A 22,945-nucleotide genomic window follows, 5' to 3' on the forward strand; every position below is an offset into this window, starting at 1 on the left:
AATTAAAATGAAATTAAAAGTTGCTATATGGAACTTGGATAAAATATGCAAAGTATTTAAGGCCACCTATAAAACTTGGCAGTCTCTCTAGAGAAAATAAAGTAATTTCTTGTCCCGCAAGAGAAGCGATTCTTAATTATTCTACAATTAACATTAGAATACACCTAACCAATTAAATAATCTTAATTTATGTATGCATCACACCGAAAATGGAAAAACAAACAGAATAGTTTGGACGATGTTAAAAAAATTACTTTATGAAACCTATAATAACCGCTAGAGATAATGATAAAATCACAATTGGTGTGTTAGAGGTGATAAAACTACAATTAGAGTCTAACCTATATAATAGCTTCAATTTTTGAGTGGATTAATTAGTTTATATGGTATTAGAATATCAAATTGATGAATTAATACAATTTTATATTCCTATATAAATTTAACTAGCTATACCTTCGCTGGGAAACAATCTTCTTATATTATGGATTCAATTTCTCCAACCAATGCTCCTTTTTTAGTTGGTGCTATATTATCTATTGACTCGTCTATCTTTTAAATACATTATCTATTTTTTGCTCAAATTTTACATGAATTTATTTTTAAAAATAAAAATAAAATTTCATATTAACTTTTATTTAATTTATAATTTGGTGCTAAAATTGAAAGATATGCGAAATCTTAGGATTATTTTGTCATATTTTAAAAATTGGTGCTAAAATTGAAAAATATGCAAAAATATAGGATTATTTCGGCTATTAAGCCAATTTTAAAAGGCCTAACTATTTTTTAAAGGCAAAAGTATTTTTTAATTTTTTTTACTTTGTCCTTAAGAGTTTTTTTTTTCTTTACTTGGTCCTTATATTTTCGAAAATAGTATTATAAAGTCTCTATTAACAAAAGTGTAAAAGTGTCAAAAATCAAGTAAAACTATTTTTGAAAGTATAACGATTAAGTAAAGAAATAAAAGTACTTCATAAAACTATTTTCAAAAATACAGGCTAAGAAAAAAAATGCTTATCAAGGAAGTAAAGAAAAAAATGAAAAGTACATGAATTTTAAGATATTAACCCTTTTTTAAATCCAAACTCTTGCATTTTTTTTTATTTTTTTGATAATTGGGGAGGGGGGAGCGCTTGTGGGAGGATTTGAACCCACAACCTTGACATTTGTTGCCCGGCGCTTATACAATTTGAGCTACAACTCGTTGGTATTTTTATTATTTTTATCAATTAGGACTAAATCTTTTAATTTTTATAATTATGTCCAATTTTATTTTATTTTGCAATCATGAATAAAACTTTGAGTTTCATTTTTTAAATCTAAGCCTTTGTTTTTTTTATCAATTGCGACCTAATTTTGAGAAAGTTTCTAACTTTTAAAATGAGTTGATATGAATATTTGGTCGCAATTGATAAAAGAATGCAAAAGTTTAGATTTAAAAAATTAAATATAAAATTTTGTTCATAATTGAAATTTTTTTTACTAAACTTGTTAAATTGTGAAGAGGTGGCCACATTAGTTTGTTCGTCGATCTTTTAAAGATATATTTCGATTTACTCACCAATTTCCTTAAAAAAAAAATTGTCCAGCTTGGCAGCTTGCTATTTTTGAAGATATTATTAAAATTTAGAGTTATTATTATTAAATGTGAAAATTGATGCTAAAATTGAAAGATCGGGATTATTTTGGCAATCAAACCTTAAAAATTTATAACAGAGCATGAAAAAAATACTTAATCATTACATGATCCTCGATACTTATTTAAAATGTAAAATTAAATTTGCAAAGGCAATTAGACTCGTTAATGATTTTGGATTAGGCTCTTTCTTGTCCAACATACACAGTGTAAGTGTTAATCATAATATGTATCACTTGAGGGTCCATGAAAATTGTATAACAAATGGACTAGTACTTGTTGTTGAACCATTCCCAAGTGACCAATTCAAAGTGTCCGGGTAGTATTGGTCAGCGTCAGTAGCATGCATGATTAAGTAGACTTACAAGTAGTGATATTTATGTGTGGACATGATGGTTGTAAGAATTGGAGTTCATAAAATGTGGAAGCATTCAGTTTTAAATTTGGTGTTGGTGTTGGTGTTGGTGTGTTGGCAAATGATGGGTTGCTGCTCAATAACTACGTTTGTGTTCGGAGACTCATTGGTGGACGCAGGAAATAATAACTATTTGTTTACACTCTCCAAGGCCAACTCTCCTCCTTATGGCATCGATTTTAAGCCTTCTGCTGGTCTTCCCACCGGAAGATTTACCAATGGCCGCACCATCCCTGACATTGTTGGTAAACTCTCTTTAATTCTTCACCTAATCATTCTGACTCACAAAGCAAACCCCGGTTTCTTTTCTGCTCTTTAAGCTTTTCAACACTAGAAAATTACTTCTTTTCATTTTTCAACACAAGGAAACCAGATACATTAAATTATAGGAAAGAGGGAATCAAAATCTGATTCTATTTCATTTACTTTTTATAGAATATCACAATAGATAGTTATGATTTTAAAAGTACGTAAAATTTAAATTTAGTATTTTTATTACGAGACAACGAAATAAATATTTAAATGAACTGTGCACAGTTGTGACAATATTATCATATCTCTTGATGCCTTTAGAGAGGAATTACCACTAAATGACTCTCTAAATTTTGGTCGAACGCGGTTCTCAAACTGGTGTCTCGTGATCAAATAAATTCATTTTAATTTTTTTGGATCAATTACACCTAAAACTTATGTTTTAAGAGTCAAATATGTTCATTTTAACTTTTTGGGCAGTTAGACCCAAAAACTCTTTTAATTTAGATTAAATAACCCTAAAAATATACACTTCAAATGTGAACTTATTTGACCCGAAACGCAAATTTGGAGGCCTAATTGACTCAAGTGACTTATGTGACTCCGAAAATACCAATTTTGGGTCTAATTGATTCAAAAAGTTAAAATGGATTTATTTGATCTTGAGACACAAATTTGAAAGCCGCGTTGACCCTTTTTTATTGATTATTTGATGTTTGAAATTAATTAATTGATTATGCATATTAATTGATGAATTATTCAGGTCAAGAACTTGGGTCTAACTCTTTTCCACCACCTTATCTAGCACCAAACAACAAGGGTGATGCAATTATCAAAGGAATTAATTATGCTTCTGGGGCCTCTGGAATCTTAGATGAAACAGGTTCCTTATTTGTAAGTACATTGTTACAGTTACATTTAATCCAAACAGAATTTAAAAAGAATTTGAGTAATTCTGAATCAAATGATGATGAGCAGATTGGAAGAGTTCCTCTAGAACAACAAATAAGCTATTTTGAGGAAAGTAGAAATTACATGGTCAACGTGATGGGTGAGAATGGCACTACAGAATTCCTGAAGACAGCAATCTTTTCACTGACCACAGGATCGAATGATATTCTTAACTATGTGCAGCCATCAATACCATTTTTACAGGGTGACAAGGTTTCACCTGCTCTCTTGCAGGATTTTATGCTTTCTAACCTAACCATACATCTTAAGGTGCAAATTACTTTTAGAACGCTGCTATAACTAAAAAAATTGACAATTTGTTACTGCCAAATTTATGACGGAATTTTCATCATAATTTTTTGTGACAATTTTATAAGATTTTGTGGCACACTGCTGTAAAAATTCCATCACAAATTTTCAAAAATCCGTCACAGATTTGTCGGACATAAATTGAAAGTTTTTTGTAGTCAATTTCTTCATGTATAATTTCTAATTGACACTAAGATGCATTTTTACAAGCAGCGTTTACATGAATTAGGAGCAAGAAAATTCATCATAGTTGATGTTGGACCTCTTGGCTGTATACCATTTGTTCGTGCTTTAAATTTATTACCAATCGCGGAATGCTCCATAAAAGTGAATCAATTAATCAAAGGCTACAACAAGAAACTGAAAAATATGGTCAATGGATTGAATCAAGAACTGGGACCGGAAGCAATGTTCGTGTATGCCAATTCTTTTGATATTGTCCTAAGTATTATCCTTGATTATCATCAATACGGTAAGTCGAGACATTAAACTCTTTTTTTTTTTTTTGTATAGTTATTAAAATTTTGGATGTGTTAATTAAGTAGTTTGTGAAACAAATGGTAGGATTTGAAAATGGATTCGAACCATGTTGCGGGGGGAACTTTCCGCCATTTGTGTGCTTCAAGGAAAGCAATGGGGGCGCGATGAGTTCCGTTCTGTGTGATAATAGAGAAAAGTATGTATTTTGGGATGCATATCACCCTACAGAAGCAGCCAATATCATCATTGCCAAAAAGCTGCTTGATGGGGATCAAAGTGTTAGCTTTCCAATTAACATTAGGCAACTCTATCACTATAATTCATACTAGTAATAAGATGTAAAAGTATTAGTTTTATGTTGATGTTAGTAGACCGTAATAAATTTACTTCTGCAGTGAATGTGATTGGACAACATTAATGAAAATCATTCTCCTAAGCAAATGCGAGCTAGCCCTTTTCCCAATTTTCTATTGTGTTGTGTAATACTAAATGGTTGACTTTGTGATCCGAAAATAAAAAAAAATAAAAAAAGAGGTTGACTATTGCCCTTTGTGCAAGTAGCATGGCAGAGTAAATGTAGTTAGTGACAAGTATGGAGTGTTGTGTTATGCCCCATAACTTTCTATTCATGCACACACTTTTAAAATACTGTGAAGGGTAAGCTGAAGACACATTCATACCTCAATTCATGCACACTAAATTGAAACAGCTTAAGACCGACATGGTTCACTTAAAAATGAGTTGGTGAGGGGCCTGGAGGCCATCATTTGGGTTTAATTAGGTTTTTAATGGACATTTCGTTTGTTAAAATGTGAACAAGTAAATGTATAAGATTAAAAACAAGGCTAACTGAGTCATCACTTATGAACACGCAGTGCCAGACTAGCGATCGACCACCTTTGTAACAGAGGACCCTGTCTCCTTTTATGAACATCATGTGGTAGTTGGTAGTTGGATCAGCTAGCCTTCTTAACACTTTTAAAGACCGTTTCTTTGAGCTGTTTTTTTTTTTTTTTTTTTTAAGTTCCTGGTGGATCACAGATAGCAGACATACTATCATTTATATTAATATTTGTGTGAATTTCTTCAAATAACTTAGCTTTTGCTGGATTTCTTTAATTTGCAGCTTTACTCTATAAAATTACCAATATATTACAATTTCTATTTAAAATTGTATTTATTATAACAATATTAAAAGCCATTAAAGTCAAACACAGTTAATAAATAACTGAGTCACTTATAAATTATTTTATTGATGTAAGGTTGTTAAAAAATTAAAAATATAATTTAAATATGCAATTAAAACAACAGCAATAGAAACACCTTTGACATTATTAAAACATTGAAGAATTATGTAAATATTGAATATAAAAGTTTTATAACTTAAAATATTTTAATCTTTAAATTTATTTATTTTTAAAATAAATATGCAAAGCAAGAAAATATATATTACACGCTTCATCTAAAATCATATACTTATTAGAATTACAGCAGATTTTGAGCAAAAAAAAAAAAAACTATTTGGTGCATGGCTCCTTCAATGTAAAAATGCAAGTCAACATAACCCCATGAGCCATTGATGATCAGAGGGAGAAATTGGGTTCTTGTCTCACCAAGTCACTGTCAGCTTCAAAATCTCGTGAACTTTGTCATTTTTGATAGTTATTGGGTTGGAAAGTCGCAGACTCCAAGGCCCATTACTTTGTGATATATCTCATCTATCGTCCATAAAGAAAACGGCCCATGTACTGCCTGTAGTACCGGCCCACGTGTACTTAATGCAATTGAATTTTGAGAAAATTAGGGAAAATACTCTATTTTCTAAAATAATAGTAAATTATACCTCAACAAAGAAAAGATAGAGAAAATACCTCATCTTTTTAGCACTTTTATTTTTTTACTCTAAAGTCTTTTTTTATTATAATAATACTTATTTCTTATTATTTTTCACTCTAACCATTTTATTTTTACTCTAACATGAGTATCTCCCTTTTTTTCTCAGATTTTCTACTCTTTCTTTCTCTCTCTCTCTCTCTCTCTCTCTCTCTTCTTCTTCTTCTTCTTCTTCTTCTTCTTCTTCTTCTTCTTCTTCTTCTTCTTCTTCTTCTTCTTCTTCTTCTTCTTCTTCTTCTTCTTCTTCTTCTTCTTCTTCTTCTTCTTCTTCTTCTTCTTCTTCTTCTCCATTTGCCTTCTTCTCCATTTTTTTTTTCGTTTATTTTTTTATTCTTTATCACGCCACCGTCGCTCCTTCAACGATCCGCCGTTGCTCCGCCTTCGTCCCGCCTTCGCTTTGTTTTCACGTTGCCGTTGATTTGCCGTTCTTCCATATTTTAGCGATTTTTTTTCTTAACTCGTGGTGATTATTACGATTTATTTTAACTCTCAGATCTAAAAAAATTGTTCTTGAATTTTTTCAGTTTAAGATCTGAAAATCTGCATTAAAAACGATTTTATGATGAAAGAAAACAATTTTCTGCAGAAAAAACGATTTTCTGCAGAAAACAACTCCTGGTTATCATATCGTTATCACTATGACGTTATCATATCATTATCATAACACTGCAGAGAAAAATATTTTTCTAAAAAAAAAACAGTTTCTGATTATCATATGAGTATCACTGTATTATCATGTAGTTATCATAATATTGTAGGAAAAAAAGATTGTTTATAGAAAATAATATTTGATTATCATATTGTTATCATAACATTATCATGTCGTTATCATAGCATTATCATATGATACCGAGATGATAATATTTATGGTACCTATATGATAATGTTATGATAATATTTATGATACTATTATGATAAACAGTGTCTGATTATCGTATCAGTATCATTATATTATCATATCGTTATCATAACACTGCGGTGATAATGATATGATAATGTAACTGTTGCTTTTTATAAAGATAAGTTATGATAATAGTATGATAGAGTTAATGATAATAGTATGATAACATACGAAAAATAATTTTTTAAAAAATATTATGATACTGAGATGATAATGTAACTGCTGCTTTTATATAATGGAGTAAAATTATAATTATTTTAATTCCGAGAGTAAAAACATAAATATGAAAAAAAGGTGAGGTATTTTTTGTAACTTTTTCTTGTTGAGGTAAAAAGTGCAAATATTTTTGTTTTTTAGGTAAATGCCTAAATTTCCCTTGAATTTTATTTCATTTTTAATTTTTATAATATTAAAGAAAAGAATTTTCCTCAACAAAAATCCTATCTTTTATTTTTATAAAAATATTAATTATATACTCTTTTTTTGATAAATAATTATATACTTTTGTTTTTGTAAAAGTAAAATCATCTGTTTAAATATAGTATAAAAATATCAATATTATTCCTAATCATAATATCATCATACAATAATATAAAGCTGAGCTCCTAAACAACTTTTAACATAGTTCTGCCAAGTGGGTTTTTCTAATGAGGAATTTGCACAAAACACTTCTTTTTTTAACTTATTTGTTCTAAATACCTCAATTTCAAAAATTTACTTTTTTACTCTATTTTTCTATTATTTTTAGTTGTACCTCAATTAGCAAAATAACTTATTTGTATTTTTACTCTCCTTCTTTTAAACACATGCATAATTCATTTTCCTTTTTTTTTTCTCCTTTTTCTCTTTCCTCTTTCTTCTTTCTTTTTTCGTTTTTTTCTTTTCTCTCTCCTTTTCTCTCTCATTTTTCTCTTTCTTCCTTTTCATTTTTTTTCTCTCACTTCTTTTTCTCTCTCTTCTTCTTCTTCGTCTTTTTTTTCTTCTTTCCTCCGCAACTTTTTTTTTCTTCGTTTTTCTTAAATCTGCTTTTTCTATTTTCCATATTATACAAATGAACTCCAAGACAAAGAAATTTGAATAAAAAAAGAGTTTAAGAGATAATATGATGATGATAGATGAGAAAGTTCTTCTTCTTCTTCTTCTTTTTCTTCTTCTTCTTCTACTTTTTCTTTCTATGTTGTTTTAAGGGTTAATTACATATAAAATCACCACCTTTACACGAAATTGCAAAAATAACACGACCTTTAAAACGTGGCAATTCAGGGCACCACCTTTCATTTCTTTTCAAAAACAACACGGACATATTTTTAGTGGCATTTTTGCTGACGTGGCATGACACGTGGCTCTCTTATTGGGTGTCTAAGTCAGCAAAATTTTATCTAAAAACGTGTCCGTGTTGTTTTTGAAAAGAAATGAAAGGTGATGCCCTGAATTGACACGTTTTAAAGGTCGTGTTATTTTTGAGAATTCGTGTAAAGGTGGTGATTTTATATGTAATTAACCCTTGTTTTAAATTATTTTAACATCGTTTTTTGGAATTTTTTACAACTTTTTTTGAAAAAATCGTAATGTTCTTCATTAATGATATTTTGACCTGGTTTTCAAATGTTTTAAATTAATTTTAGAAATCGTTTGAAATTGTTTTCTCGAAATTGTTTTATACTGTTCGAAACCTTTCTAAACGGTTTGAAACTGTTTTATACTGTTTGAAACTGTTATTTTCTAAACTGTTTGAAAGTGTTTTTTAGAAACTGTTTTAGACTGCTTGAGATCTTTGGAAACGGTTTGCAACTGTTTTATACTGTTTGAAACCTTTGGAAACGGTTTGAAACTGTTTTTTTTTTTTTGAAACTGTTATTTTTTATGTAAACGGTTTGAAACTGTTTGATACTATTTGAAATTGTTATTTTATAAACTATTGAAAAGTATTTTTTAGAATCAGTTTTAGACAGTTTGAGACCTTTGTAACGGTTTGAAACTGTTTTATACTGTTTGAAACTGTTTTTTGAAACTGTTTGAAACTGTTATTTTTTAGACTGTTTAAAAGCGTTTTTTAGAAACTGTTTTAGACTGTTTGAAACCTTTGTAAACGGTTTGAAACCGTAATTGAAACAGTACTTGAAACCGTTTGAAACCTTTTTTAATAGATTTTTAATGAGAACAAATAAATTAATAATTTACAGTTTTCTTTGTTTTTTAAGAAAGTTATGATCGTTAGATTTGAATTCGAAGTGAAATTTGGAGCTATTTGATTAGGAATTAAAAATTCGAGCGGATCGAAATTAAATTTGAAAGTCACAATAAATTTTTAAAAAGTAATGATAGAATTAGAGAAATCAATTTGTTAAATTGTTATGAGCTGAAGATTTTAAATTGAATTGTTGATTTGTTGTTTTTTTCTCTTTAAATGAGCCAAGAAGAGAAGAAGAAGAAGAAGAAGAAACTTTGAATAAAGTGTGTTAGGTATAAGTGGAGTATAAAAAATAAAGAGCAGAGTAAAAAAATAAATGGTTGACACGCTTGGGGTATGTAAATCAAGTTAGAATTTTAGGGTTACTAAATGCTACTCCCTCCGTCCCATAAAGATAGAAAAAGTACCACCTTTTTTTGTCCCATAAAAATAGAAAAAGTAGAGTTAGTTAAGTCAAAAATTATCAAAATACCTCTACATGTTTATCATAAAACATTAAATGCATATTTTGAAAAGATAAATAAATGAGTTGTAAGTGCTATAATTGGTAGAGTGGCTTTGGGAAATGTACATAACTAATTGATTACAAAGGGTAATTTAGATAAATTATCACAAATTACCTATAAATAACTACTTTCTTAATTCTTGTAAAATGGTTACTTTTTCTATCTTTACGGGACGGAGGGAGTAATATTTTTCTAATCTAGGTAATTAGCTAATTCTCTCTTCTCTAATCCAGCCACCTGTCCTTTCTGTTTTGTATTCTAATTGAAAGTAACGTTCAATAACGTTCAACCCTAAAACTTCTGCTCTGTTCTATTTCATAACAAAATTAATGCTGCCCTCAACTCAACCCTTTGATATTTCATCTCCAGACGTTTTAACTTTAAACATGATATTATTTAAAGATATCACTGATCTATTGGGTTCTTCTACAACTTCATCACCAAACAATCTCATCGTCAACTTCACGGCTAAGTCCTGTACATTTCTCTATTCTGGTAAGAGGGATCAGAGCTCTGACCTCATTTTCTATTTCGGTAGTTTTGCTGATAAGTTGGTGCTGTTTTTAAATTACACACATGAACTGTTTGATAAAATGTCTGAAAGAGGTGGCATTACTCAGTAATTAGTATTTAAAAGCGTATAGTCATATGGAGCTATTTAGTTGAGTTACTTCTTTCTATATAATACTCAGCCTTAAACTTAAATTTTACTATTCAATATGTGAGCACATACTGTAGAATTCCATTCAACATTTAGTTGCTTTTCAGACTCCGAGTCTTCCATGGCATATGGAAATTTGTCATTAGATGGTTTATCACTAATTTTTATACTTTATTACTCATTCAATTCATATTATTTCACAATGGCCATCACATGTTCTCACACTTTCAAGAAATTAAAAATAGCAAATCAAATTGAATTGACACCCATATAGTTTCTATCTCTTGCATCACTATCTCTTCGACCAAATCAAAAAAAATTATAATCTCTTCGACCAAATCAAAAAAAATTATAAACCAAACCGAACCGAACCGAACTTATTTTGTAGGTTCACTTCGATTATTCAATTTGGTGCAGTTTGGTTAGCCTCAGTTCGGATATCCGGTTTGGTTCTGAAGCACATATAATGTCAGTTTTAATGAAAAACAAATTAGTATCAGTCTCTTTCTTAAACAGGGAACTGAATATCTTCAAGTTCCATTAACTTTCTCCTTTCTTTATTGTTGAAAGGACATGTGGTTGCACTACAGTCACTGTTTTACCAGCTTATTTCACGAGCTTCACTGTTAAACCAGATTTATTGGGAAATATTTTAATTTGGCTTCCTTGCTAGCTTATTTGCAGACCTTGCAAATACTCCTACTTTACTTGCAGTGACATATTTAATGGATAAAAGAGAAAATATATTGAAGTAGACGACTTATTATCTTTTTAGCATTATTGAATTCCAATTATAATATTAGTTTTTCTATATGGTCTTTGATGGGAAAAAATGTTTACACTGTAAATATGAATTTTGCAGCTATGTTTTAAGTTCAAACTCTATCATCTTTCTTTGATCTCAATGGATTTTCTTAAAAAAATATTATTTCTATTTGCATCCATTGACTATCAATGTATTTATCCTATGATGAGGTCGATAAATCATGAAATAACTGATTAAATTTGGTATTCATTTATTTTTATCTGCAACTCTCACAACAAAATAGAATCTTTATGAATTGATTTATACATCATATACTGTCATTTATTTGCTTGACAGTACTTGCTTTAGTGATAGATGTAGGTATCCAGATAATATTAAATCTGCGTTGAAATCATGAAGGCAGCAGACTCATGTATCTTTTTGCTATAACATGGTAAGTTTTCGTTTTTTATCTGCTTGATGGTGCTTTCGAAAAATACAATTCAAGGTAAAAGATACAAATATTCTAATTATATCTTGTGGGGATTCTTCCGGTAGCATTTATCAAGAGGTGGACTATTTGTTTAAACTTACGAAATCTTGTAGACTTAATAGCTAGAGATCGATTTTAGTTTCACTTGAAGTTTTAGACATATCACATTCGGAAGTGGGATCATGTTATGAAGAAACTGAGTGTGGCTTTCAATGTTTACATTTGCTACCGTGTACAAGAAATTTGACTTTGTTTTGCAAGGAATACATGCTTTTAGTAAGAATCCACCAAGTTCTGTTATAAATTTTCATGTGTCATTTTTATTTTCCTTTAGATATCCTATACGGTTTCTATGATGAAATAAATGCTAAAGGAAGTACTATTTTACCATAAATATTTTAAATTTTTATTATAATAATATGGGTTAATTACATATAAAATCACCACCTTTACACGAATTTTCAAAAATAACACGACCTTTAAAACGTGTCAATTCAGGGCATCACCTTTCATTTCTTTTCAAAAACAACATGGACACGTTTTTAGATAAAATTTTGCTGGCTTGGACACCCAATAGGAGTGCCACGTGTCATGCCACGTCAGTAAAAATGCCACTAAAAATGTGTCCGTGTTATTTTTGAAAAGAAATGAAAGGTGGTGCCCTGAATTGCCACGTTTTAAAGGTCGTGTTATTTTTGCAATTTCGTGTAAAGGTGGTGATTTTATATGTAATTAACCCTAATAATATTTACAAATTGTAAATTAAGAACAATTTTTAAAAACTTATCAATAATTTATTTAATTTAATTAAAGTTTAATATAGTCAAAAGTTAATTTTTATTGTTACAAAAGTTTATGATTTGTTTATGATTTTTTCATATTTATAAATTGTGGAATTTAAAGAGTATTTTTATATAATAATTTTTTTGGTAAATTAAATTAATAAAAATTTAAATTGAAAGTTGAAATTCCCACCCGCCATCGCGCGGGCATCGACCTAGTTATTTTATAATATTGATCTTACATATTACTTGTTCAATAATCGCATCCATTAATATAACATTTAAATAATGTAGAAAAATTACATAAAAAATTAAATCATATTAAAATTGTAAGAATTTAATTTGAATATATATAGTTTGAAATTATAAAAATTATAAAAATTATAAAAATATAATGAGAAAATTTACATTTTAAATTAATGCCGTCATTTTATTTCACCAAAATAAAAGTGTAAAGTTGCCATTCAGAATCAGCTATATCAGGAAACAATAATACAGATAAGTATAAATAATAAAATGAATGTATGGTCACAAATTTTTGTATGGCAACAAAGCAAACTTCACCAATCATGTCTTCATTTTTCCTCCACAGGTTCTTTCTGCTGCTTATGGAATCCCAAGAAATCAAACATGAACATATACCAGCTGAAAACAGAAGTAAAAAATAAGACATAACGTAAGTGCTGAAGCTCAATATATTGATGGTAGCTTTAAGTTTCCAAGCTGTCCACTTAACGACAGCTGAGCGAAGTCTTAGTTTGCAGAAATGGAGACCTAGAAGTACGGTGATTAGGTGTAGAATTGCAGAGCCTACAGGAGAACCGGCTCCTTTAGGACAGAAGACAAAATATAGTGATGGGTTCTTTGAGAAGGCATTCATGACTCTTTTTGCTAGGAAAATGGAGAAATTTGCAGCTCCAGCCAAGAATGCGATTTATGAGAGTAAGGAGAAAGGTTGGTTGGATTATGATTATGAGAGTTTTGTTGATGTTTCAAGGAGAGTAATGCAAGGAAGGAACCGATTACAGCAGCAAGAAGTTGTCCGTGAAGTTCTTTTGTCTATGCTCCCTCCAGGTGCCCCCGAGCAGGTAGAAAGTGCAACTTTTTCTATCATTGCGAGACAAAGTGAGTTGTTCTTTAATTGATGATCTCTTGTTGTTGCAGTTCAAGAAACTGTTTCCACCAACAAGGTGGGCTGCAGAGTTCAATGCTGCATTAACAGTGCCATTCTTTCAGTGGTTAGTTGGGCCTTCTGAGGTAAAACTAACTTCTCTTATTTATCAATTTTACTTTTGTTTGTTGGGATATGAAGCTGTGATCATTAGCATGTCTTAACTACTTAAATAGGTTGTAGAAGTTGAGGTAAATGGAGTAAAGCAAAAAAGCGGAGTTCATATAAAGAAGTGCAGGTATAAATTCTATGGTTATATAAGAAACAATCTGTTTGATTATTAATAAGTAGCTAGTTTGATATTTCATTTCTGAGGTAATTTGACTGCATTTATTTACTAATGTTTTGTGATCAAGGTACCTTGAGAATAGTGGATGTGTAGGGATGTGCGTGAATATGTGCAAGATTCCCACTCAAGATTTCTTCACCAATGAATTTGGACTTGCACTGACCATGATCCCCAGTAAGTTACCTCCTTTCCCTCCTGTTTTATCGTCGGAGCTTATGTTTTGCACACGGAAACTTGTCGAGTGATATACTAGAGTATTTCATTTCCATGTCTGAAATTGCTTATAAAACTCTGGAACTTTTTATTTATAACAGATTCTTGTAAAACAATGGGACTTAACGTCTCAGTATTTTTTTGAACATTTGTATTTCCGTACAACATAGGTCGGCTGCATTGAAATTTCGATATTTTGTGAGTTGCATTCAGTTATTATTTCCTGAATGATTCCATACCTTACATCTTTGCTTCACTTTCAGATTTTGAAGATATGAGCTGTGAAATGGTGTACGGACAAGCTCCACCTCCATTTGAAGAGGATCCAGTACACAAACAACCCTGTTATACAAATATTTGTAAGTCTTTTTAAGTACTTGTAATGGGCTTTTCCTGCTTTTTCTAAATTTAGTTCTAAGTAAAAGTATCATCTGCAGGTTCCGTGGCAAACCCCAACTCCAGCATTTGTCATAAGCTCCAGGCTTGAAAGATATATAGTGCTTCTTTGGTCTAATGTATTGTATAACAGTTTTACAAAAACAATTGGTTTCTTCTACACCTTCTACAGTTGGTTTAAAAGATTAGAAAGTGCAGAAAGTTTTGAGCTTTTTAATCTTTCAGGAATTCAGATTTCTTAGATTCTGAGGTTCTTTGCTAAGCATGTGATACTCGAAGCTCAAATTACATGTGAAATTATAGTTGAAAAAACTATAGTGCATTATATAACAAACAATAACTGTTCATTCAAGCGGTGTCTATAAACCTGGACCTCCCCTCCTACTAGCACATATTCTTTCATGTGATTCAATTTTTAGCTTTATACGTATCCGTGACTTGATCACTACAAGTCCAAATCATACTCCATACTCTGCCATTAATTACGGTATCCAAAGACCAGAATTCAACTTTTTACTTAATTTATGCCCTTTTTAAGACTTTGCCATGACATTCCCCAAAATCAATGTTAATTTTTATTTTGATAATGGGGGAGGAGGATCGTTTGAACCCACGATCTAGCAGTTTGTTGCTTAATGCTTATATAATTCGAGTTATAATTCATTGGTAAATCAATGTTAAACTAATTTGTTATTTATCTTTGCAATTTTCTATATTATTATTAAATTTTCAAAAAGCATACACTTCAATTTTTTTATCATCTAACTGATATAAATATTATTTTCACCTTGTTATGATTGTAAAAACAACTGAATAATTCCATTTACGAATAGTAATATTTTTTTATTTTTTAAAAATAAAACTATTATTATCAAAATTTAATATTGTTTAGTAAAAATTCAGTTTTTTAATGTGTTATAATAATTTAAATACTAAATTTCGTAGAGTTAGTATCATTATTAATAGTAATGAAATAAACTCAATTTGTTAATTAAAATAAATCAAAAATTAATTAATTATAAAAGTTAATTCTCAATCCAATTAGTTATATAACATTTTAAAATAATTTAGTAAAAAGTTAAAAATAAAATACATTAGTAATTTAACAGGTAGAAGATATATAAATATTGCAATAAAAATATTTTTAAAAAATATTGTAGATTAAATGTTTTTTTACTAATCATCAGAAAAATGATTTATTTAAAGAGTAAAAGTGGGTTGGGAAAGAGGAGGGGGGGGAATGAAATTATATTAATTTTAAAGATATAATTAGTGGTATAACAATTTAGTTGTAACATTATAGATTGTAGTTATTGATGAGTGGAGTTGGAAAATGTGTAGCCTTTAACAGCCACCCTTTCTTTCTACTGCAATGCAAATGTTAAACTGCACAATGTTAATGGACACGAGATTGGTCCTGTTTAAGCAGTATATGGATTTGTTGTCTTTTTTGGTGTCCATCAATGACTTGGAGCTTTGCCTTAAATCTTGTTTGTCCCTACACCCAAAACCTCCATTTTTGCATATTTTGATCCCGTGACTCATTCTTAACTGCTAACGAACTCCCTAACTTCTTGCTTCTCCTTACCTCGCCTATAAAAATGCCAAACCTTTCTTAATACAATTTAGTAGACTCTCCAACTTAGTACTAATTCCAACATAATAAAATGGGTTCCATTTCTAAATTGTCATTCATGTTTGCCTTAATTCTTTCTTCTCTTTGCCTGTTTTCTTCTGCTGCCTTCACTTCTAAAGATTATAATGACGCTCTTGAAAAATCCATTCTCTTCTTCGAGGGTCAGCGGTCAGGTAAACTGCCTTCTGACCAGAGGCTGAAATGGAGAGGCGATTCTGGCTTGACTGATGGCTCCACTGATAAAGTATTCATTTCAAGCTTACGCTACAAATGTTTTATTAATGTATATATAAAATATGGAATCGTTATTGATAAAATGAGTTAAATTGGATTGAATTCCAGGTGGACCTAGCTGGTGGATATTATGATGCAGGAGATAATGTCAAATTTGGACTGCCAATGGCCTTCACTACTACAATGCTGGCGTGGAGTGTCATTGAATTTGGCAGCTCAATGAACAGCCAGCTGGGGAATGCTAAAGCTGCTATCCGTTGGAGTACTGATTATCTTTTAAAAGCCGCCACCGCCACTCCTGGAGCTCTCTATGTTCAAGTAATAATTGCATAAAAATGAACCTCATACGGAAAAAAAAAACAAGCTGAAATGTGCCAATGATGCAGGTTGGAGATCCAAATATGGACCATAAGTGCTGGGAAAGGCCTGAAGACATGGACACTACCCGCAATGCTTACAAAGTAACTGCTCAAAACCCGGGATCAGATGTTGCATCCGAGACGGCTGCTGCATTGGCTGCTGCTTCTATTGTTTTTAAAGATTCTGATCCTGCTTATTCTTCCAAATTGCTTCAAACAGCAACTAGAGTAAGCATTTTCAGAAACAACATTGCCCCATTTTGGATTTACATGGAAGCTTACATTGTGATTCTGTTCAGGTATTCCAATTTGCTGATAAATACAGGGGTTCTTATAGTGATTCTCTCAGTTCAGTAGTCTGCCCATTTTATTGCTCCTACTCAGGACATCAGGTATAAAAGAATTATTTATTCTTGGCTCTTTGATAACTATTTACATTCTTGTTTAATTTGACCTTAATTGTTGATATATTTACAGGATGAACTTCTATGGGGCGCAGCATGGCTTCATAGAGCTGCGCCTAGTGGCTCGTACTTGTCTTACATACAGTCGAACGGTCAAAGCGCTAATGAGGATACCTACTCTTTCAGTTGGGATGATAAGCGACCTGGGACCAAGATTCTTCTTGCCAAGGTTATTTTTCAATCTTCATTACCTGAAAATTCCAGATTCACCGGAAATTATCATTAACAAGTCCAATTTTCAACAGGCATTCTTGGAGAATAAAAAAGCAGAACTTCAGTCATTTAAAGCACATTCAGACAGCTTCATTTGCTCTCTGATTCCAGGAAGTTCTGGTTTCCAGGCCCAATATACCCCTGGTGAGTAGCAAAACATGAGTCTTTGTTCAATGTCAATACAGTCAAATTGATCAGAATTGTTATCTTTTACTCATTGCAGGAGGCCTTCTGTACAATAGCAAGGCAGGCGGATGCAATCTGCAGTATGTAACTTCGACAGCTTTTCTGCTCTTAACATATGCAAATTATGTAAGCTCAAACGGAGGAAGTGTTTCCTGCGGTGGTTCTACCATAACAGCAGAATCGCTTAGAGCACATGCAAAAAAACAGGTGGACTACATTTTAGGAGATAATCCTGCAAAAATGTCATACATGGTAGGGTTTGGAACCAAGTATCCCCAACATATTCACCACAGAGGAGCTTCATCACCCTCTATACAGACACATCCTAATAAAATTTCATGCGACGAGGGCTTTCAATACCTCAAATCTTCATCTCCGGATCCAAATGTGCTAGTTGGAGCCATACTCGGCGGTCCTGACAGTAACGATAATTTTGCAGATGATCGAAATAACCACCAGCAATCGGAGCCTGCCACTTATATTAATGCTCCATTTGTTGGTGCAGTAGCTTTCTTCGCTGCGGCCAAAAACTAATACTAAATTGTATGCCAAAACGGCGTGAATGAATGCAAAGTCAATTGGCATTGATTTAGCTATATTAAGTTTGGCAATGTATAGGCATACCTAATTTTCTTGTGAATACACACTCACAATGTACTTATTGTACTAATCTAGCTAAGCTAATACCAATAAACTCACAAACTTTTCTAATCTGTCTATATGTCAAACAATGTACTGAAGAACAGTTGGGCAATCATCCGTCACAAACAATAAATTTAGACTTTTTTTTATTGAGAAATGGATTTTAAATAAAAGATTATGGAAAAGGAATAAATTGTTAATATTGTTAATACTATTTCGACTCGATTGAATTATTTTCTTATAAAACACATGACATACAAAAATTAGAAAAACATTTTTTTTGTTTAGTTGATTCAGAAAAGATAAACAAAATAAAACAAAATGATATACGTAGCCACACTCTATGGTTTTATTTTAGTTGAAATTGAAGAGTCCTGAATGCACTATATCATTAAAAAGCATTAAAAATTATACTAAAAAAATTTAGTAAGGGATACGTATTCCTATTTTTGCCAGATTTATTTACATTTTAAGAAAATTGATAAGTGTCTTTTGTAAAGCAACATGACAAAGTCAACTGGATGGTTGAAGAGAAAGACAAATAAATAAATCAAGGAAATAGGAAAAAGTTTGGTATGAACAAATTTTGCCATTACAAGATCTTTACAAGCCCATATTTATATAAATTTATTTTATAATTTATTTTATAATTTATATAAAAGTTTGTTATGAACTAATTAGTGTTTCTCTAGTGTTTTTATTATATTTTATTCTAAATTAGAAATTTTACAGCCGTGTTGTTTTTATTTGATAGAATTGTTTTGATTTAGGAAGGAGGTAATTCATAAGTCACTTTCAATTTTTTCTATTTATTATATCTTTTTATTTCCTTTTATATTTTGTTGTATATGAAAAGATATAATTTAAATTGTTTTTTTAATTTTTTTTCCAATTTTTTTGATATGTTCTACTTAATTTAATGAATTGTGGTGAATCTCACCAAGCATAAATTTATTACTATTTACTATAGACTTGGTAGATTCAACACGACTTGGTTTAACTCGAGGGTTAAATATTTTGTAGGTTACTGAACTATTAATTTATTTCAAAAAGATTACTGAATTTTGATTTATTTTAAAAAGGTTACTGAACTTTCAATTTATTTCAAAACGGATACTAAATTTTGATTTATTTTAAAAAGGTTGCTGGACTACCAATTTATTTTAAAAAGGATACCGAACTTTCATCTATTTCTAAAAGGTTATCAAATATTAATTTTTTTGATCAATAATTTTTTTTTTATTAAATTGAGAATTTATACATGTATAGTTTTTGTAGCAAATAATTAGTTTAAAATTGTCTCGTGTGATTCGAATGATTAAAAAAATTAACTTTTGGTGATATTTTAAAAATATAAAAATGTTTGTTATCTTTTTTTTTAACAAAATTGATTAGGGGTGGGCAAAAAAACCGGTCAAACCGATTAACCGAACCGAAACCGGAAACCCGAACCGGAAAATATGGTTAACCGGTCCAACGGTTTAGGTTTAGGTTTTGATTTTTAATTTTCATGGTTAATGGTTTAGGTTTAGGTTTTGGATTTCTAAAAACCGTGGTTAATCGGTTAACCGGTTTATATATATATTCATATATTTTTAATAATTAATAAGATATATTTTATGATCTGTAAAATAATATGGATTTTATAATATACACAATAAAATCTAATTATAAAAATATATTGACATATATTTTATTTAGGAATATTTATATATTTTAGGAGAATTTATATATGAAAATATTTTAATAGAAATTTGTTTTCCTTATTAAAATATTTACTTAACAGAAATAGGAATATTTAAGTATATAAATAGTAGAAAGTGGACGTGAACAACACCACAAACAATTCAAAAAATACAAACCTAGCTTTAATATTACTCATAAATTATTTATAAATAATAATAGTTTTAAATATTTGCATTGACTTAACTATTTATAAGATAGTTTAGATTTATATTTTTAATATAATTTGAATTTCTATAGTTTTTTTTTGTTTGCTAAAAAATCAAATAGAATTAAAATTTTATCTTTTTTGTCTTTAATTTTTCTAATGGTTATATGGTTAAAAACCGTAAAACCGAAAAACCGAACCGTTTTTTATGGTTAACCGATTTACCGGTTAACCGTTTAAAATTTTAGGTTTAGGTTTTTAATTTTAAAAACCGTATTACAATGGACCGGTTTACAAATTGCCCTCATGGACCGGTTAACCGGTCCATGCCCACCCCTAAAATTGATAGTTTGATAACCTTTTCGAAATAAATCAAAATTTGATATCCTTTTTGAAATAAATTGAAAATTAAGTAATTTTTTTTAAAATAAATTAAAGTTCAATAATTTTTTTGAAATAAATTAATAGTTTAGTAACCTATAAAGTATTTAATCGGAATCTCGAATGTAAGATTATGATAATACTTCTTCTAATTTCAATTCAACTTCCATACAAGTACAACCATGGACTCTATTTCCACAAATAAAAGTCGTTCCTCGTCTCTTTATTTTACTTTTCCAATTTTCATTTCCATGACAAATTCGTAAATAAATAAACATAGTCTAATCTCGTCTCGTCATATCCGCCTAATATATCTCTTATATTGTTTGTTTTTCTCCCAATATTTCCTAATTCACGTTTGTCATTTCCTTATTTCCTTTGATAAAAAAAATTCCCTATTTCCCATTAGTTTACCAAGAAAATTATATTTGGTGCGCTTAATTTTCTTTGATGAAAGTAAAATAAAATTTTGCATGTATCAACCGACATTGTCGTTTTGAACCATTGGGTAGACCGTTACCATCGTCGTCTTCTTCAGAACATTTTCCTCTTAACACCCTCTTAGATCTGATCTGAGAGACTTCAATTTCTCTGACTCTCAGATCCCATGGCTCGTTTCCTTCCCTTCCTCTGCTTTCTATCGCTTCTCTTCTCTCTTTCTTCAGCTGAGATCCGATCCTCCGAAATTCGCAACGATGACCGTCCAATTATACCGTTCGACGAGTTCGGTTTCACTCACAAAGGTATTCTCGAACTCAACGTCTCCAACATCCAGCTCTCCAATTCCAATCCGGATCTCGACCTCTCCCGGGTCGGATTCTTCCTATGCACCCGCGAATCGTGGATTCACGTTATCCAACAGATCGAAGACGGAGAGATCGCCTGCGCGCTTCAATCTGACCTAATCACGCATGTCTACACCTTTAACAAGCTCCAAACCGGCCAGAGAAGCTTCTCCACTGCCGTCTCTCAAAACAACGCCGATCAGTACACGCTCGTCTTCGCTAATTGTCTCAATTCCGTTAAACTCTCCATGGACGTCAATTCGGCTATGTATAACATTGAACGTGACGGTAATCGTGATTATCTTTCTGCTGGAAAAACTATTTTGCCACGGATTTATTTCTTGTTTTCCGTCGTTTATATCATTATGGCTGGGTTGTGGATTTATGTGCTGTATAAGAAACGACTTACCGTTTTTAGAATTCATATTTTTATGCTTGCTGTTGTTATTATGAAGACGTTGAATTTACTGTGTGAAGCTGAGGACAAGTCTTATATTAAAAGAACTGGAAGTGCTCACGGATGGGATGTGTTGTTTTATATGTTTAGTTTCTTGAAAGGGATTGCTTTGTTTACTTTGATTGTGTTGATCGGTACGGGGTGGTCGTTTTTGAAGCCGTATTTGCAAGATAAAGAAAAGAAGGTTTTGATGATTGTCATTCCTTTACAAGTTGTGGCTAATGTTGCTCAAGTTGTTATTGATGAAACTGGACCCTATGGTCAAGATTGGATTACATGGAAGCAAGTGTTTTTGTTAGTTGATGTCGTGTGTTGCTGTGCTGTTTTGTTCCCCATTGTTTGGTCTATTAAAAACTTGCGTGAGGCCGCCAGGACTGATGGGAAAGCTGCTGTCAATTTGATGAAGTTGACTCTGTTTAGACAGTATTACATCGTTGTGATTTGCTACATCTACTTCACCCGGGTGGTCGTTTACGCATTGGAGACTATTACTTCATATAGGTATTTGTGGACTAGTGTTGTAGCTGGAGAATTGGCTACCCTAGCTTTTTACGCGTTTACTGGGTATAATTTTAAGCCTGAGGCTCATAATCCATACTTTGTGATTGATGACGAGGAAGAGGAGGCAGCAGCAGAGCAACTGAAATTGGAAGATGAATTTGAATTGTAATTTATTTTCTTTTAGATATTAAAGGAGATGGTGCGCCAAGAAATGGGGACAATATGAAGTAGTAACCTGATCATTGCTTCAATGATTGGGTCTCCATGTTCATTTTGACTGCTATGGGAGGGTAAATGTGACTCTTCACTTGTGTGTTCTTTGTTCTTTTTTTTTCTTGATAAGCTATGTTTTTGGGTTTTGCAGTTTAAAAGTATAGGTTCATTAATGTGTCTGTCCATGATACTGGATATTAAGTAGAATGTACAAGTTTTCTCAAACTAAAACATCTAAAGTAAAACTATTTTGTCAAATGGTTTATGTTTAGATCGTTCCTTGTTTTGTTTTCTGTTAATTAGCACAATTTTTAGCAACAAATTCATTCATATCAATTGGATTTGAGGTTCGTTCATATTATATGCTTCTGGTAATTCTTGGGATTGAATTAGTTACTATGAACTTGTTCAAAATATTGAATTCACGTGATTTGCTGTTCTTTATAAGAATCAGATGATTTCCATTATAAGTTCAGCGGTCAAGGATAGAAAAATTAAGCCTTTGGTTAAGAGTGCCATCTTGATCAAGTTTTGTAATGAAAGAAATTGTAGGGATGTTGTAATTGGGGGATGGTTGTAACTGTTGAGGACTTTACCCTCTGGGCTTTTGTTGTGTAGTGCTGTTTGGTTGTGATTAGTACAGCACTTCTTGTCGATTTGCCAAAACAAAAAAGAGCCTAAACTGCTTTGTATCTGTTT

At 31.0% G+C, this 22,945-nt stretch overlaps 4 protein-coding genes across 5 annotated transcripts; all 4 read left to right on the plus strand.

The window, feature by feature from the left end:
* The first annotated feature begins 1,950 nt into the window (after positions 1 to 1,950).
* On the plus strand, positions 1,951 to 4,569 carry LOC126676641 (GDSL esterase/lipase At5g41890). 2 transcript variants are annotated; one of them, XM_050370878.2, is made up of 5 exons: positions 1,951 to 2,296; positions 3,067 to 3,197; positions 3,282 to 3,467; positions 3,777 to 4,035; positions 4,128 to 4,569. In XM_050370878.2, exons 1-5 carry the CDS (start codon positions 2,026 to 2,028, stop codon positions 4,370 to 4,372), a joined length of 1,092 nt encoding a protein of 363 aa, XP_050226835.1. In that variant the 5' UTR covers positions 1,951 to 2,025; the 3' UTR covers positions 4,373 to 4,569. The 2 variants fall into 2 exon arrangements, with proteins under 2 accessions (XP_050226835.1, XP_050226834.1); XM_050370877.2 differs by having other exon boundaries at positions 1,953 to 2,296; positions 3,282 to 3,524.
* Positions 4,570 to 12,773: 8,204 nt separating this feature from the next.
* LOC126677765 (beta-carotene isomerase D27, chloroplastic) lies at positions 12,774 to 14,636 on the plus strand. The gene is made up of 6 exons (XM_050372544.2): positions 12,774 to 13,303; positions 13,380 to 13,472; positions 13,563 to 13,624; positions 13,743 to 13,849; positions 14,152 to 14,247; positions 14,326 to 14,636. Exons 1-6 carry the CDS (start codon positions 12,917 to 12,919, stop codon positions 14,373 to 14,375), a joined length of 795 nt encoding a protein of 264 aa, XP_050228501.1. The 5' UTR covers positions 12,774 to 12,916; the 3' UTR covers positions 14,376 to 14,636.
* A 1,066-nt stretch (positions 14,637 to 15,702) lies between these two features.
* LOC126677764 (endoglucanase 1-like) lies at positions 15,703 to 18,089 on the plus strand. The gene is made up of 7 exons (XM_050372543.2): positions 15,703 to 16,164; positions 16,263 to 16,472; positions 16,541 to 16,741; positions 16,813 to 16,905; positions 16,991 to 17,146; positions 17,223 to 17,334; positions 17,414 to 18,089. The coding sequence occupies exons 1-7, from the start codon at positions 15,952 to 15,954 to the stop codon at positions 17,908 to 17,910; spliced, it is 1,482 nt and encodes a 493-aa protein (XP_050228500.1). The 5' UTR covers positions 15,703 to 15,951; the 3' UTR covers positions 17,911 to 18,089.
* Positions 18,090 to 20,681: 2,592 nt separating this feature from the next.
* Positions 20,682 to 22,504, plus strand: LOC126677041 (protein CANDIDATE G-PROTEIN COUPLED RECEPTOR 7). The gene has a single exon (XM_050371473.2). It carries the CDS (start codon positions 20,898 to 20,900, stop codon positions 22,200 to 22,202), a length of 1,305 nt encoding a protein of 434 aa, XP_050227430.1. The 5' UTR covers positions 20,682 to 20,897; the 3' UTR covers positions 22,203 to 22,504.
* Positions 22,505 to 22,945: the final 441 nt, after the last annotated feature.

The sequence above is a fragment of the Mercurialis annua genome, linkage group LG4 (genome assembly GCF_937616625.2).
Source record: "Mercurialis annua linkage group LG4, ddMerAnnu1.2, whole genome shotgun sequence".
Lineage (NCBI taxonomy): Eukaryota > Viridiplantae > Streptophyta > Magnoliopsida > Malpighiales > Euphorbiaceae > Mercurialis > Mercurialis annua.

Excerpts from the sequence above, each read along its gene's own strand:
- LOC126676641 (XM_050370877.2), top strand. The coding sequence starts at position 2,026 with ATGATGGTTGTAAGAATTGGAGTTCATAAAATGTGGAAGCATTCAGTT. Across the intron at positions 3,525-3,776 it reads ACCTAACCATACATCTTAAG|CGTTTACATGAATTAGGAGC; the intron begins GTGCAAATTACT and ends TTTTACAAGCAG. Across the intron at positions 4,036-4,127 it reads CCTTGATTATCATCAATACG|GATTTGAAAATGGATTCGAA; the intron begins GTAAGTCGAGAC and ends AACAAATGGTAG.
- LOC126677765 (XM_050372544.2), top strand. The coding sequence starts at position 12,917 with ATGGTAGCTTTAAGTTTCCAAGCTGTCCACTTAACGACAGCTGAGCGA. Across the intron at positions 13,304-13,379 it reads CTCCAGGTGCCCCCGAGCAG|TTCAAGAAACTGTTTCCACC; the intron begins GTAGAAAGTGCA and ends TTGTTGTTGCAG. Across the intron at positions 13,473-13,562 it reads GGTTAGTTGGGCCTTCTGAG|GTTGTAGAAGTTGAGGTAAA; the intron begins GTAAAACTAACT and ends CTACTTAAATAG.
- LOC126677764 (XM_050372543.2), top strand. The coding sequence starts at position 15,952 with ATGGGTTCCATTTCTAAATTGTCATTCATGTTTGCCTTAATTCTTTCT. Across the intron at positions 16,165-16,262 it reads CTGATGGCTCCACTGATAAA|GTGGACCTAGCTGGTGGATA; the intron begins GTATTCATTTCA and ends ATTGAATTCCAG. Across the intron at positions 16,906-16,990 it reads GCTCCTACTCAGGACATCAG|GATGAACTTCTATGGGGCGC; the intron begins GTATAAAAGAAT and ends ATATATTTACAG.
- LOC126677041 (XM_050371473.2), top strand. The coding sequence starts at position 20,898 with ATGGCTCGTTTCCTTCCCTTCCTCTGCTTTCTATCGCTTCTCTTCTCT.